General features: G+C 64.8%; 1 protein-coding gene across 1 annotated transcript; it reads left to right on the forward strand.

Moving 5' to 3' along the window:
* The first annotated feature begins 3,694 nt into the window (after window positions 1-3,694).
* Window positions 3,695-9,879, forward strand: CHMP6 (charged multivesicular body protein 6). The gene is made up of 8 exons (XM_045984040.1): window positions 3,695-3,793; window positions 5,832-5,941; window positions 6,102-6,189; window positions 6,274-6,360; window positions 7,113-7,178; window positions 7,362-7,442; window positions 8,346-8,400; window positions 8,888-9,879. The coding sequence occupies exons 1-8, from the start codon at window positions 3,731-3,733 to the stop codon at window positions 8,941-8,943; spliced, it is 606 nt and encodes a 201-aa protein (XP_045839996.1). The 5' UTR covers window positions 3,695-3,730; the 3' UTR covers window positions 8,944-9,879.
* Window positions 9,880-14,163: the final 4,284 nt, after the last annotated feature.

The following is a 14,163-nucleotide window of genomic DNA, read 5'->3' on the forward strand; positions in this document are numbered from 1 at the left end:
GCCAACTCCCAGGTGCCTCACGTGCAGCTTATGTCATCTGCACCACCAGGCCGGGGGTCACTCCATGGGGGCCGCCAGCACCGCACCAGCCGCCAGCGGCCCTGTTGATGGTGGCCCGCCCAAGGGTCAGTCCCCTGGGTCTGCGCGTCGTGGGACAGCCACCCCAAACGGCACCTCCCCACTGACACCTTCCCGGGAAGCCACGTCGGGATCCCGGGCTACCGTCCACCCACAGGAGGAGTCTCCCGAGCCCCTCCGGCAGCCACAGGCCACCTGTGGGGGCTCTGGCAGGTGAGATGGGGCGGCACACCCGGGGCAGGAGGCCACGGTCACTGACAGGACCCGCTTCTCACAAGCGGCAGAGTCTCTGCCCCCTACCCGGGATCCAGTGGCGTGGCCCTCCCTTCACTCCTGCCCATCCCTGTACTCAACACTTTCGGCTTGAAATGCCCAGAGAGCTGCCCGGAGTGAAGGCGGGTGATGCAGTGGCCCGTGTCACAAGTCGCTCAGGAGAGAGCCTGGAAGGCAGAAGTCCAGGACAGGTGACAGGAAGGGATGATCTCATTCGTGTGTGGTGGGCTGAACCGTGGCCCCTCAAAATTCAGGTACTGATGTCCCAACCCACGGTTCCTCTGAAGGTGATGTAATTAGGACGCAGGGTCTCTACAGAGGTAATTAAGATAAAAGGAGGTCAGAAGGGCAGGCCGGCAATTTCAGACTTCCCCCGCGAAGATTACATTTTTGAGACAAGCTTTGAGTTCTCGGTTGCAGGGCAGAACCAGAAAATCGGAAATTCTCTTGGGCTGCTCTAAGAGACCTGGCTTCTCGTGGCGGCACTGCTCTGTCTGGAAATCATGCCCCAGCTTCAGCCTGGGGCTGGCAGGATTCCTGCACACAGCGGGGTCTCCGTCCTCCCAGGTCCAGATCGGAGCAGCACGAGGACGTGTGAGGACCGAGACAGTGGAGGGGAAGGGCCTTGCCCACCCCCGAGCTCATCCCATAAAGCCTGGCCGGCCAGCACCGGTGACCCTCCTCCCTGAGACACCCCCTTCCGTGCCGACCACACCGAGGCAGTCGCTGGCTAAGGGGAGGCTGATTCTCCCCCAGGCCCCACCCCAGGAACACCAAGATTTTGCCGACTCGCACCAGAGAGCCACAGAGGCCCAGTTTGGTCCTTTGTTGCTGGAAGCTTGGACTGGGCACAGCTGAGCAGAGCCAGAAGTCCCTTGGTGTGATACGTAGGGAAGAGCCCAGGAACTTTGGGAGATGAGGACCTGCTGTGAGTTGTCAGGTGCAGCCCGCTCACTGAGTGCCTCACTGTGTCCCCAAGCCACACTGCCCTGACAGAGGCCTGGCGAGAGCCCTTGGTGAGGACCACACATTCTCGAAAAGCCCTCTGTGGGCCAGGAATGACGGTGGGAGTGCCGGTTTCCCCGGGCACCCGAGGCGGCAGGCCCAGAGGTCAGGGGAGCAGGGCTGTGGGAGCAGCCGTCACGAGGGACAGTGCTGGGCTCTCCGGCTTTGGTCTGGACTTGACAGTTGGGTCAGGGGCCCCTAGGCCTGAACAAAATGGACGTCGTGGGAAAGCGCACACGATCGGTGAAAAAAAATCCACATGGGGCGAGGAGAGATCTGACGCCACGCACCCAACAGTCCCACCTCTCACCGGCCCCCAGCCCCAGCCGGTTCCAGGACTGGGGCGCCACACTGCAGGGTTCCAGGAAGTACGCGCCACAAGGACCTGGCCTGCCCACAGCGCCTACTCCGTCCTTCCGCTACGGAACAGCCGCCACCGTCGGGCTTGTTCAGGAATCTGCAGGTTTGGCAGAGTCCACAGGGAAGGCGCATCCCCTCTCCCTGTGAGGTCAGCTAGCGTGGCCCCGCCCGAGGGGACAGAGACCTGCCTGTGCATGCGGGTTCCTGCGTGGCTGGCTCGGGCTGCTGCCCGCCAGTCCCTCCCAGGGCAGGGGGCGCTCCGGGCCGACCGGGTGGCTGGGTTCCACCGGCCTGTCAGCTTCTAGAACCTGATCTCGGGAGTCGCGGAGCGCCACTGCGGCAGTAGGTAAGGGCTGGTCGGGGACTCACTCTCCTTGGAAGGCCCGTGATGCGGGAGTCAGACCTGCAGCTGCTTCTCCTTGGCCGGCTAGCTGGCTGGGGGCTTCCTCACCGGGGCTCTGGAGCAACACGGCTGCCGGGCAGAGGAAGGGGCTCCCTTCCTAGTACCAGCTGCTTCTCTCTTCCGGCGGCGCGAGGCCAGGGGGCCGGCGGGTGCAAGGCCCTTCGGTGCGTTTCTCCTCCACCTGCGGCTGCTTTGGGCCGACCTCCTGCAGCCTGTCCTGTGCCCAGCAAGATTCTCAGCCCTGGCGGGCAGTTTCTGTAGCCCCTGTGTGCCCCCCGGCGAGTTTCCCGGCCAAGAGGTGGTCCCTCCTGCAGACCAGCTCTGGCTCTCGGCCTCTGGCCCCTTCCTCTGCCCCGGGCAGGCCGCGCGGTCCCAGTGTGGTCACGCCACCTCTCCCCCAGGCTGGACCTTACCCCAGCAGGCGGCTGGAACTCAGGGACACGCAGCACGCTCTCTCGCAGGGTCTCTGGCTCATCAGGGTGTCCAGAATGAAGTACACGGAGGGGGGGGGGGCCACCTAGACTGGGGCCCATCTTGTGGAACAGAAATAGAACTCCAGGCCTTGTGGCCAAACTGGACGTGAGCCACCACCACGGAGGGTTCTCCCCGGCCTCCCAGCGCTCACAAAGTGGCCACGGCAGCCGGAGTAGAGGCTGCGGGCTCGGCAACACAGACTTCCCCAGCCAAGGCCGCCTGCTCCCCACAAGGGCGGAGTGCCCAGCCGCTCAGCAGCGCCGAGCCCGCAGAAGAGCCCCACGTGCTGGGGGCCCGGCCGGCCACACCAGCTGGCTATTCCGGAGTTTCCGTCAAGAGGCCGTGGACTTGTCCTAGACACTTTCTCTGGATACGGGGCTTCCTGCCAGAGCACCCGCGTGGAAGCCGGCGTCTGCCCGAGGAAGGGAGGCAAGGGGCTCGTCTCAGCGCCCCCGCGCCCCTCAGTGAGCCGCTGGGCTGCCAGGACCCGGCCTGGCCGGGTGCACACCCCTTACAGGATGGGCCGGGGTGACCCAGCAGGGCTGGGCGCTGCCCGGGAGAGGCCGCGGGCCCCCCGAGCCCCGCACGCTCCGCCAGGACACACAGCTGCGGGCCGGGGCGGCCGGGAGCGGCTGCGCACTGCGGGGCCCCACGCGCGCTCGCGTCCCGGGGGCTGAGCCGCAGGCCGCGCGGACCCAGAGTGAGCCCGCAGGCCGGCCGGCCGCCCGGTAGCCGTCGCACGCACCTGGAAGCCCGCAGGCCGGACCGGGACCGCCGGGCGCAGCGCTCCGTGGCCCGCACCCGCCGGCGCGCAGGGGCTCGCGCACTAGACTTCGGCCCCCGGTTCCCTCGCAAGGATCCCACGTACACGGCGACGGCAACTTTGGGTCTCAATCTGCAGCTGCAGGGCATTCCGCAGCGCAGGCGAAACGGCCCGGCCGGCAGCATCCTCGGGCCGCCGTCGCCGAGTCCGGCGAGGGCGGATCCGGATCCCTGGACCGCCCGCCGCTCGCCCGCGCGCGCTTCGCCTTCTGCGGCGCCTGGCCTCGCGCGGCCGCCGTCGGGGGCGGGGCTTCGGTACGGAGGCCGCGAGGGCGGCGAGGGGGCGCGGCGGGCGGGGCCGCGGGCCGGGGCGCCATGGGCAACCTGTTCGGCCGCAAGAAGCAGAGCCGGGTCACCGAGCAAGACAAGGCCGTCCTGGTGAGAGCCGGGCCCCGCGGCGGCGGCGGGGGACAGCGGGGCGGGGCTGCGCGGCCCCCGGGAGGGCCTGCCGCTCCGCCGGGCGGGCTTCTGGCCGCGGGTGGCGGCGCCGGACCGCGGGCGGCGGGCGACCCGGGCGAGGGCGGGACGGGGCCGCGGGGTCCGGGCGGCGCGGAGAGTCGCGCGGGGTCGCAGCCGCTCGTGGTCTGCGGGCGAGCGCGCGCTGCAGGGGGTCGGCGCCGCGGCCCCGGAGGGGGGCCGGTCCCGCCGGGTGGTCGGGCGCCCCGGAGCCTCGGAGCCCCGGAGCCCCGCGGGAGCGCCGCGCTGCCAGCCCCGCACACGGCCCCGGGCGGCCCCCGCAGACCCCGGGCGGCCCCGCGGACCCCGGCTGCCCCGCGGCGCACTCGGCCTCAGCGGCCCGGACGCAGGACGGCCTAGGAGGGACGGCGCGTCGGAGGCGCCAGGAGGGGTGGCCGCGGACCGCCGCCCCGCGTACCCTCGCTCGCGCTCCGGCCAGCCTGGCGGGCAGCCCGGCGTGGGGTCCGAGAGAGAAACGGGCCGAGTCTCAGGTGGCCTCGCGCCGGCCGCAGGGACCTGCTGTCGTGAAGGGCCTTGACTGAGGCTCCCCGGATGGAGCCGAGTCTGGCACGGGTGTCCCTGGAGGAAACCCGAGGAGCGGGGGCGCGCCTGGCGGACCCCCCAGCGGGCAGCCCCCGCGGTTCTCTCCTGTTCCAAGGACCCACCTCTGGGCTTCTCTTCAAGGAGGCCCTTGTCCTGGCCGGGAGCCCCGCTGGGCGTGCCCAGCCCGGAGCAGCGCGGTCCGCGCACAGTAAGCCCGACGACTGGCCGGTCCCTCCGATGTAAAGCTGGGAACTCCCGGCCGGGGCGCCGTCTGTCCCTGACCCTCCGCCGCTGCGTCTGGTTTCCCTAAGCAGCGTGGACGCTGCTGCGTCCTGCGGTCTTCGGTGCTCTGGACGCGCCCAGCTGGGACAGTGGCCCTGGGCAGGGGTGGGGGCTCCGGGAGGAACAGCCGCCAGAGCGGAGAGGACGCACGTAGGCTGCCCACGGTGTCTCTGGGCCTCGGGGCGGGAGAGTGGGCACCGTCCACTGCCAAGGAGACTGCGCGCAGCCGGCACCCAGCCCGCCCCGCCGGCCATGTGGCCCTGGGCAGGTGCTGAGGAGCCGAGAAGCGGGCCCCTGCAGACGCGTCTACACTGGCGGAGGGTTTCTCACTACACCGAGACTTAAAGGTGTACCGACCTTTCCACTTAAGTAACTTAATCAGCTCACGGCGACCGATCCTAGAGATAAAGACACGTAGGAGAAATGCCCTGTGCCCCCACGCGCTCACCGTAGCGTCCTCTGAAATGGCAAAACTTGAAGGAAATGTGAGTGGTCTAGACTAGGGCAGGATTGACTGACACGTTAAATGCCCCCCCCCCCCGTCCCTCCTGGGACAGTACCCGGGGTCCCAGCTGCTGGGCACGATCACGCAAACACTCCAGTTGAACGTGGCGGCAGCGTCAGCTCCGACGGGTCCCCAGCAGCAGAGGCAGGGAGCGGCCACGTCGGGACGCATCAGAGCCCGGCTGGAAGGCCCCGACCCTCGCTGTGGCTGGGTGGGCCGGTGGCTCTCCCCTCCGGGGCCCTTCTGGGTTGTCTCTGAACCCTGCAGGCCGTGGCGGCGCTCTGACCTGCCCCCCCCCCCCCCCAGCGCCCACAGCCGTGCTGTGCGGTGACGCCGCTGAGAGCAGGCTCTCCCTCTCAGCGAGGTGGACACGGGCTGGCTGCCCCTCTCTGTGGGGTGTCCTGGGCCTTGCAGGACGCTGGGCAGCACCCCTCGCCTGCACACCATGGTGCCAGGAGCATGGTCCCCCCCAGTGGTGACAGCCGTGTCGCCAGCCCTTGCCCCATGTGCCCTTTGTCCCCACGGAGAGCTCTGTTAGAGGGTGTGCCGCAGGGGCGGCCGCGGGGGTGCTGGGTGGCGGGCGCAGGGGCGGCGAGGGCGTGCGGCCGACCCGGGCCTGCTCTCCCGCAGCAACTGAAGCAGCAGCGGGACAGGCTGAAGCAGTACCAGAAGAGGATCACGCAGCAGCTGGAGCGCGAGCGCGGGATCGCCAGGCAGCTGCTGCGGGACGGGAAGAAGGAGTGAGTGGGGCCCAGGGCAGGCCGTGCAAGAAGGAGCTTCAGTCCCCTGTGGGCCTGGAGCCAGGGGTGGGGGGCGTAGGCCCAGGAGGCCAGTCCACGCCCGGCAAGGCCACCAACAGCCATGCCGGCCACCGGGTCACCGTGGGGGTTCCCTCTGCAGACGGGCCAAGCTGCTGCTCAAGAAGAAGCGGTACCGGGAGCAGCTTCTGGACAAGACAGAAAACCAAATCACCAGCCTGGAAACGATGGTCGGTGGGGCGAGCGGCGGGGGGACGGGGGAGGAGGGGAGGGCAGACACATGACCACTGGGGCTGCCTCGACATCCTCCCCAGGTCCAGAGCATCGAGTTCACCCAGATTGAGATGAAGGTGGTCGAAGGGCTGCAGATCGGAAACGAGTGTCTGAAAAAGATGCATCAGGTGGGTCCTGGCAGGGCTGGGGGCAGAAGGGAGGGGAGCTGGGCGAACGAGGGGACGGGCTCGTGCCCCAGGCCACACCTGTGCCCAGGCCATGGGCCAGGAGCAGCAGGTGCCAGCCGGGAACGTGGGAAAGCCAGTGCTACCAGGAGGCCGTGATGGTGGCGGACGCACTCGGCATTGACCTGAGAGCGGGGTGATGGGCGCAGACCAGAAACTAGGTCCGCAGGTGGTCATGTGACTGGAAGAGCAGTCCGGTGAGGGTGCACGAAGGGTGTGGTGGGCTCACTGGGAGGGCTTCCTGGAGGAGGTGAACACCGCCTCATCACAGGATGCGGCCTAGAGGTGGTGGCAAAAGGAGGGAGGGGACAGCAGGGGCCCCGCAGAGCGCCCCAGCCACCAGCTGCTCCGCCCGTCCGCCCGGTGGGTCCCTGCCGGTCAAGCAGAGGCTCTTCTTTGAACCCAAACGAGATGACGTCAGCCGCCCTGAGAAAGTTTCTGACGCCTTTTTGCTCGTTTCTGCCTGGACCTCCTAGGGCTGGTTGAGGTGCCGGAGGTCTGGGGCGAAGGGCCGGCAGGAGTCTGAGCAGTGGGGGCCGAGCTCCGGAGTCTCTGCACGGGCCCAGCCCACGGCAGAGACAACCGGAACCGTGTCGTGTTCCGCGCGGCCTGGCTGGTGCCCTCCGGTCCGGGTGGCCTTACCACCAGGGCTTCTGCCGGGGCCTCGCTGACGAGACTCCCTCCGAACCGGTTAGGTGATGTCCATAGAGGAAGTGGAGCGGACACTGGAGGAGACCCAGGAGGCCGTGGAGTACCAGCGGGTAGGTGCTGCCGGGCCACGGGGCCACCTGCCACCTGCGCGAGAGCCCAGCGGCCGCCCTCGAGGACCGCGCCTGCCCGTGCTGGTGGTGGTCAGCTTTTCTCAAGTTGGGGGGGCCTTGAACCACGGGCGGTCTCCTTCCCCAGCCTGGCCCCGGTCCTCACCTCTGCCTCTCCTTTCACAGCAAATAGACGAGCTCTTGGCAGGAAACTTCACTCAGGAGGATGAAGAGGCCATCTTGGAGGAGCTGAACGCGATCACTCAGGTAATAGGACCTCCCAGAACCGGGCACAGTCACTCCGGTGACGGGACCTCCCAGAACCGGGCACAGTCACTCCGGCGACGAGACCCCAGGTGGCTTCTGCCCGTGGTGGTCACTGGTCTTGGGGAGCACACAGTCCTGTCGTTGCGGTCGGCGTTCCTAAAACGACCAGCGTTTGTGCTGCACCGAGGCCCGTCTCCTCGCGGGCCGGGCTGACACGGGGGAAGCCGGCCCGGGGAGACGGTTTCGGGGCTGCCCGCCTGAGGAGGTTGCCAGAGGCTGGGGCCGCCCGTAGCCCGGCGGCCGGGAGGGCACAGACATGCTGACTTCCGGCTCCGTCGGCCCCTCCGGAGGACAGAATGTGGTTCTGTGATCTCGGGGGTGGCCCTTCCCGTTTTGGCCTAGTCGCTGGCTGTCGTGCGCACACGTAACCCTGAGTGCCGCTGACGTTGTCTCACGCGGGCCTGAGCCCTGTGTCCACTCCCTGACTGAGCGGTCTCCGTCTCTGGGCCACCGCCTCGGGGCGCCGCATTCTCCCTGTGCCCCCCGCCTGCCGCTCCCTGTGCCCGCGGGAGGAGCAGCTAGCTGGTGTCGCTGCTCTCTGCCCTTCGGTGTCCCGTGGGCACTTCCTCCCGAGGACCCAAATGCCCCGAGCCGCCAGGGGTGCCCCCGGGGACAGGCAGCTCTAGCACAGACCTGCCCTCAAGCCGGCACAGCGGGCGCCTCTGTGGCTCCGGGGCCCGGGAACGTACGTGTGCCCAAGTGCATGGCCAGGTTCGGAGCCGGGATCTCCTGGGAAGCCCCCTGGGGTGACTGAGGTCTCCGTGGTGCCAGCCGCGGCGGGGGCTTCAGCGCGGGGGCTTCCTGCAACGGCGTCCTACAGCCTCTGCCCTCTGTTTCTTGTAGGAGCAGATAGAGCTCCCAGAGGTTCCTTCAGAGCCCCTTCCCGAAAAGAAACCAGGTACGCTTCTTGTCCTGTCCTTCAGAGAACAGGCAGTTCTAGAACAAAATGCCTGGGCCACAAGGTCCTTCCCTTCCCCCCGTTCCACTCGGTGAGGCGGTTCCTACCTCCCCAGCGGGGCAGGCTAAGTACAGGCCTCACTCTGGGGTTGGGCCCAGGTCTCCGGGACGGGGTGACCCTCTTGCGCCTAACCCTGTTCAGAGAGGCGTAGCCCACAGGCAGAGCTGGGAAAAGGTCATGTCTGGCCCAGGACGAGCCGTCCTCTGGACAGCAGGGCCCCACGTGGCTGGTGGCCCTCCACGTTTCTTTCTGCCCCTCTCCCCACCCTCCCTCACGTCAGGCCCCCTGCCTGCGCCTCGGGCCCCGCAGGCCCTGTCCGGAGCACACTGTCCTGGGTCCTGCTCCTTCCCACCTCCCCTCCTTCTCTGGAAGTTTCTGCCTCTCAGGTCTTGTCTTCTCGGCCAACTCCTCTTTCTTCCCTCCGCAGAGAAAGTCCCCCACGAGGCCAAGCCCAGGCAGGTGGAGCTGGTGGCGGCCTCATAACTTGGGCTCCTCCCGCGGGACTGGCGGGGACTCCCCAGAGCCTGGGGCCCACAGAGTTTGGGTGCATGGCCAGCCCTGACCCGGCTCCCGGGAGGCCGACGCCAGGCCAGGCCGGTCAGGTGCTGACGGCGCAGCGTGGCGCATGGGGCTTGGTACCAGGAGGGCTCTGCAGGGCATTTTCCTGGCGCTGCGGCCTACTCTCGTTTCCGGATTAAATGGCAACATTCAGACCCTCCAGCCACACGTAGCTTCTGACGCTGCGGCTCCCACGCGGCCACAGGCAGGCCCAAGGCTCCTGGTGCTGGCCACGCTCCTGTCCCCGGCCCTGCAAGGCTCCGCGGGCCGCCTTCTCCGCAGCTTGCTGTCGTCTCGGGAGGGCGCGTCGAACCCGGCTTCCTTGCCCGCCCTCCCTCACTTCTTCCTGCTGCTCCTGTCGGCTGGCCGAGGCTCCAGTTAGGGAGTCCCTGCCTTGGCCTGGCTTCCTGACCTGCCCAGTCTCCGCATCGGTTCGGGGCTGGAAACCTCCCCTCTTCTGTGTCGATGTCCGGCGGTGTTGGGCCGGCGGGGGTGGACGCACACCTGCTGGGCTGACGGCGGCCGAACCCTGACCGGTCCTTGGCACCAGCGGGAGCTCAACCCTGCTGCAGAGGGACATTCCTGGGGAGCCAGTGGTCTCCCTGGGGTTCCCAGAGGTGCTGACGGGCCTGCTCGGAGGATGCGGCCCCCGTCGCCTTGGAGCCTGCTGGGCCCCCTGGGGCGCTCCAACGGGGCGGATGCTGTCGGGGCGGGGGGGGGGGGGCGGCGGCTCTCCGGCTGACTCGTCTTGCTGTTAGACAATCCCGGTGACGTCTCCCTCCCACCTGAAACGGAAAGGGGACCCTCCCAGCCCCCTCACAGGTCAGCCCCGTATTAAAGTTGATGCCTGCATGGTCTGCAGCCTCGTGGAATGGGGTCCGTGGGGCAGCTGGTGGGGTCGAGTGCGGCTCCTCTCATGTCCCTGAAACATGGCACGTTGGCCCCTACCGGGCGCTCACTCCACCGCGCCTGCCTCGAATGACCCGGGGGCTGGGGACGTGGGGCAGGTGAGGGTCCTCAGTGCACCGGGCGGGGCTCTGGCACTCTGGCTGACCGCTCTGGGCAGCTGCCGGTAGCAAGGCACAGGGTCACCCCGGTCTCCGTGTGCACTGAGGTGAGGGAGGCTGGTCAGTTGGGTTCCTCCAGCAGGGGGTCTGGTTTGGAGTCCCAGCCCAGTGGGAAGCCAGATGCCCCAGAGAGCAGGCAGGCAACAGCAAGAAGGATGGGGGTGTCCTGCACTTGGAGGCCACCATGGGCTGCAGACAAGTTACCCCGGGGGCGGGAGGGTGGGGGGGTGCACAAGAGCTGAAAACCAGATTTGGAGGTGTAATGCCAGCCTCAGCCAGGAGGGGGCTCTCTGCCAGCTAATTTGGGGGATTTTGCAGGAAACTGGCATTGACGGTGTCCGTCTGGCTGCTGGTCCCCACCCATCTGTTTCTGGTAACAGCCATCCGCCCCAAGGCTGCGCAGTGGCCATAAGGGTGGTTCTCACAGACAAGGAGAAACAGGCTGCCTTTCCGTCCGGCAACCTGCCCTACTCTGCAGCTGCTGGTCCAAGGGCATGGAGGCCTCGGTAGGGGACGTGCAGACCCCCCACGGGCAGGGTGGACCCCTCTCCTTTCCCTTTGCTCCCCTGGACCCAGGAGCTGGGGGCTGTGCGGTGGGATGTCAGGGCTCCGACCACCCCCGTCCCACAGTGGGTGCCTGGAGAACCTGCCTGGGTCTGCGTGGCCCGCTCCCTGGCATGGGGAGCACAGCGAGCATCCGACTGCAGCCCAGGCGTCCTCCTGACCCGGGTAAGGGGCACCCGCATCTCCTGCAACAGCCGGGAAGTTGGGGAGGGAACCTTGTCCTCTCTCAGTGTCTAAGAAGTTAGACCTTATGTGCCAATTAATCACCTTTTCTCTTCGTACATGTTTATTCTGTTCATCGAAGGAGGTTCTGCCCTGAAACCCAGCATGACCTTGAGCTGACTCCTAGGCTCTGGCCCCGGAGGTTGCCTGGCTTGCAGCTCCTGTGTGTGTGTGTGTGTGTGTGTGTGTGTGTGCGTGCGTGTGCAGGGAGCTAGGATGAGCTCACACTGATCCTGCCCAGCACTGAACCCCGGTCCTAAAACACCACCTATGTGACCCTGACCCACCTTCGTTCTAACCTACAGGGCAGAGAACGTGGAACACTGCAGACAAGTGAGAACTGAGTTCAGACCCCTGGTGGCAGAGTGGGGTCCTGCCCAGGATCAGTGGGGGCAGGGAAACAGGTGGGAGAGGCTTAGGGGGGCCATGGGGCCATCAGACTAGAGAGCACTACGTGGGGAGCTGGGGCAGGAAGGAGGGCTGAGGACCGGGCACTGGGACCATCTTGGTGGGATGCACGTCTGTCCCCAGTACAGGCAGCATGAAAGTTTAACAGCAGGGGATGGGGAATTAGGAGGAGGGCGCACCCAGGATGAGATGGGGGCACCGTCCAGGATGGGGTTGGGCACCCAGTTACAGAATGGGGGCTGCCGGCTATAGATGGGGGTCCCCCGGCCCCCGTGTGCCCTGCCCTGAGGAGGCATGTGCCCCCTCCCCACTTACGGCCACCCCATAGGGTCTCCCTGAAACCCTGCCGTACCCAGGGAGAAAACGGGGGGACATGAGGCAGGGTGTGGGGCATTGTCCCGACAACACGTGGGCTTCTGGCGGTGTCTGCTCTCCGTGGCCACTGCCTGGCCACAAACTCAGGAGGGACGCCTGCTGCCCCGTCCGCGTGCACAAGAACGCACGACGCTCACGGCGGCCACTGGAGGTCGGCACAACCTGTGGTCTGAGGCAGCCAGGCTGCTGGCCAAAAATCAGTCTGAGGATCACGACAGACCCAGAGTCGACGCGGCAGCCAGGATGCCGGGTTTACAACCCCCAGTCACTCACCACACAAAGCTGGTATCTGTGACCCGTTTCCCAGGGGAAAGACAGTCGCAGGTACCAGCTCAGATCCAGGTGGTGGGACGTTCAAACACATGAAAGCAAGGACGGCAGCTACATCCCCGAAGGCCAAGTTAAACACGCTGAAACAGACGGAAAATCGCAGCTGGGGAGCAGAGAAGACACAAGAGCAAAATGCGTATTTCAGAACCGGAAAATACACCAAAAATCCAAAAAATTAACCATCGCAGAGAGGAGGTGTCCAGGATAGCCCGTGTGAGCTGTGATCAGCCAATAGACATCGTCGGGTCTGGAGAAGAGACAGAAGAGTGTGGGCTCGTCCATGCCGCAGGGACCGGTGAGAGAGGACGAGAAGGTCCAACATTGTGTTAGTAAAATCGTGAGAGAGCGGCGCCTGGGGGGCTCCGTCGTGAAGTGTCTGCCCTCGGCTCAAGTCATGATCTCAGGGTCCTGGGATTGAGTCCCGCACGGGGCTCCCTGCTCGGCGGGAAGCCTGCTTCTCCCTCTCCCGCTCCCCCTGCTTGTGCTCACTTTTCTCTCTCACATGCGTGTGCACACAGGTGCCCTTGAATAATAAAAATCTTTAAAAAAAAAAATCCCAAGAGAGGAGAAACATGATAGCAGGGAAATGGAGAAAGACTGGCCGAAAATTTCTCGCATTTGAGGAAAGACTTTAACTTAGAGACGTAAGAATTGCAGTGACCACCCCCCAACGGGCAAATCCAAAGAAAGCCGCGCCCAGACATATCATAACTAAACTGGTAAAAAGTTGAAGGCAAAGAAAAAGAATGTAGAAGGCTCTAGGTGAAATGAAAGCTGTCCAGAGGACCAACGACCCAAACAAGCAGTTGGGATCAGAAACCGCAGAGGCCAGAAGACACGGAGCAGGGTCTGGAACGTGCCGGCAGACAGCGGTCAGCCTGGAGTGTCTCGTCCAAACGTGCTTTGGGAAGGAAGGAGACAGACACTCCTGGGCGAAGGGCAAGTACGAGGCGGTCATGCCGACGGGCTCCAGAGGGAGCTGCCAGAGGCACTCTTCGGGTCACCAGGAAGCGACGCCACAGGGACGTGTGTGTCTTCAGGAACGGGGGAAGAGCAGCAGAAACAGTCGATGTCCGAGTACACAGAAGAGGTCATTTTCCCTCTCATTTTTAAACATACACTTGACTGTTGAAAGCAAAAGTCCTAACACTTGGGGATGCCCACAGCAGTGACACGACGGGAGGGGCAGAGCGTCTAGTTAACTCCGATCCCTGTGGGAGGCTGGGCGCGTGGCCGAGCCCCCTCATGTGACCAGACACACACGTGCACGCACGCACCCAGAAAGTGACGCTGACGTGCAGTAGTAAGATTTCGAACACTCCGGGGAAGGGCAGGAAAGGGGAAACAGAGGCACAAACAGAGATAAAGGAGTAGATCTAAGTTCAGTTCTTAACATCTACGCTAACCGTGAACGGTCCGAACGCACCAAGTGAGGACATTGCCACACAGGAATAAACACGAGAAAGCCTGACTATGGTATCTCGGAGAAACCCACTTTAATGTAAAGGCAGGTAAAAAAGAGAAAGCTGGGAAAACACCTCTCGGAGACACGAATCACAGGAAAGCTGGCGTGGTCATGTCAGCACCAGACAGCGCGGACTTCAAGACGCGTATCGCCAGAGACGGGGGACGTTACATAACAAAGGCAGGCATCACAGCCCAAGACGCGTACCCCAAACCACGGGACTCCAACACCCAGGAAGCAAAACCTGGCAGAACCGAAGGACTGACCATCTCTCGGAGGCTAGACATGCAGCCAGCCTCTCCAGGGTACAGACCGGCCTGACCGAGTCCCCCATAGCGGAGCACACCTTCTCGTCACGCGATGCGGGACACATGCCAACGTGCACCGTGTCCAGGGCTGTGCCGTCCACCTGAACAAATGAAGGAAAAACTGAAATCCTACAAAACAAGATCTCAGACCATCGTGTAATGATACTGGAAACTAATGACCGATCTCTGAAAGACGCACAGAAATAAAGTTACAGGGGTAAAGAGGAATTCCCTAGAGAAATTAGAAAATATTTTAAACTGAACGAGCATGAACACATGAATGTTTGTGGACTGCAACTGAAGTACCGCTTTTTTCCCTCAAAGAGAAATTCATAATACTAAACACTTATTTTTTTAAAAGGAAACTTTCTAATCAATAAGCTAAACTTTCACCTTAATTAATTAG

The sequence above is a fragment of the Meles meles genome, chromosome 18, assembly GCF_922984935.1.
Source record: "Meles meles chromosome 18, mMelMel3.1 paternal haplotype, whole genome shotgun sequence".
In the NCBI taxonomy this organism is placed as follows: Eukaryota; Metazoa; Chordata; class Mammalia; order Carnivora; family Mustelidae; genus Meles; species Meles meles.

Excerpts from the sequence above, each read along its gene's own strand:
- CHMP6 (XM_045984040.1), top strand. The coding sequence starts at position 3,731 with ATGGGCAACCTGTTCGGCCGCAAGAAGCAGAGCCGGGTCACCGAGCAA. Across the intron at positions 6,361-7,112 it reads GTCTGAAAAAGATGCATCAG|GTGATGTCCATAGAGGAAGT; the intron begins GTGGGTCCTGGC and ends CGAACCGGTTAG. Across the intron at positions 7,179-7,361 it reads AGGCCGTGGAGTACCAGCGG|CAAATAGACGAGCTCTTGGC; the intron begins GTAGGTGCTGCC and ends CTCCTTTCACAG.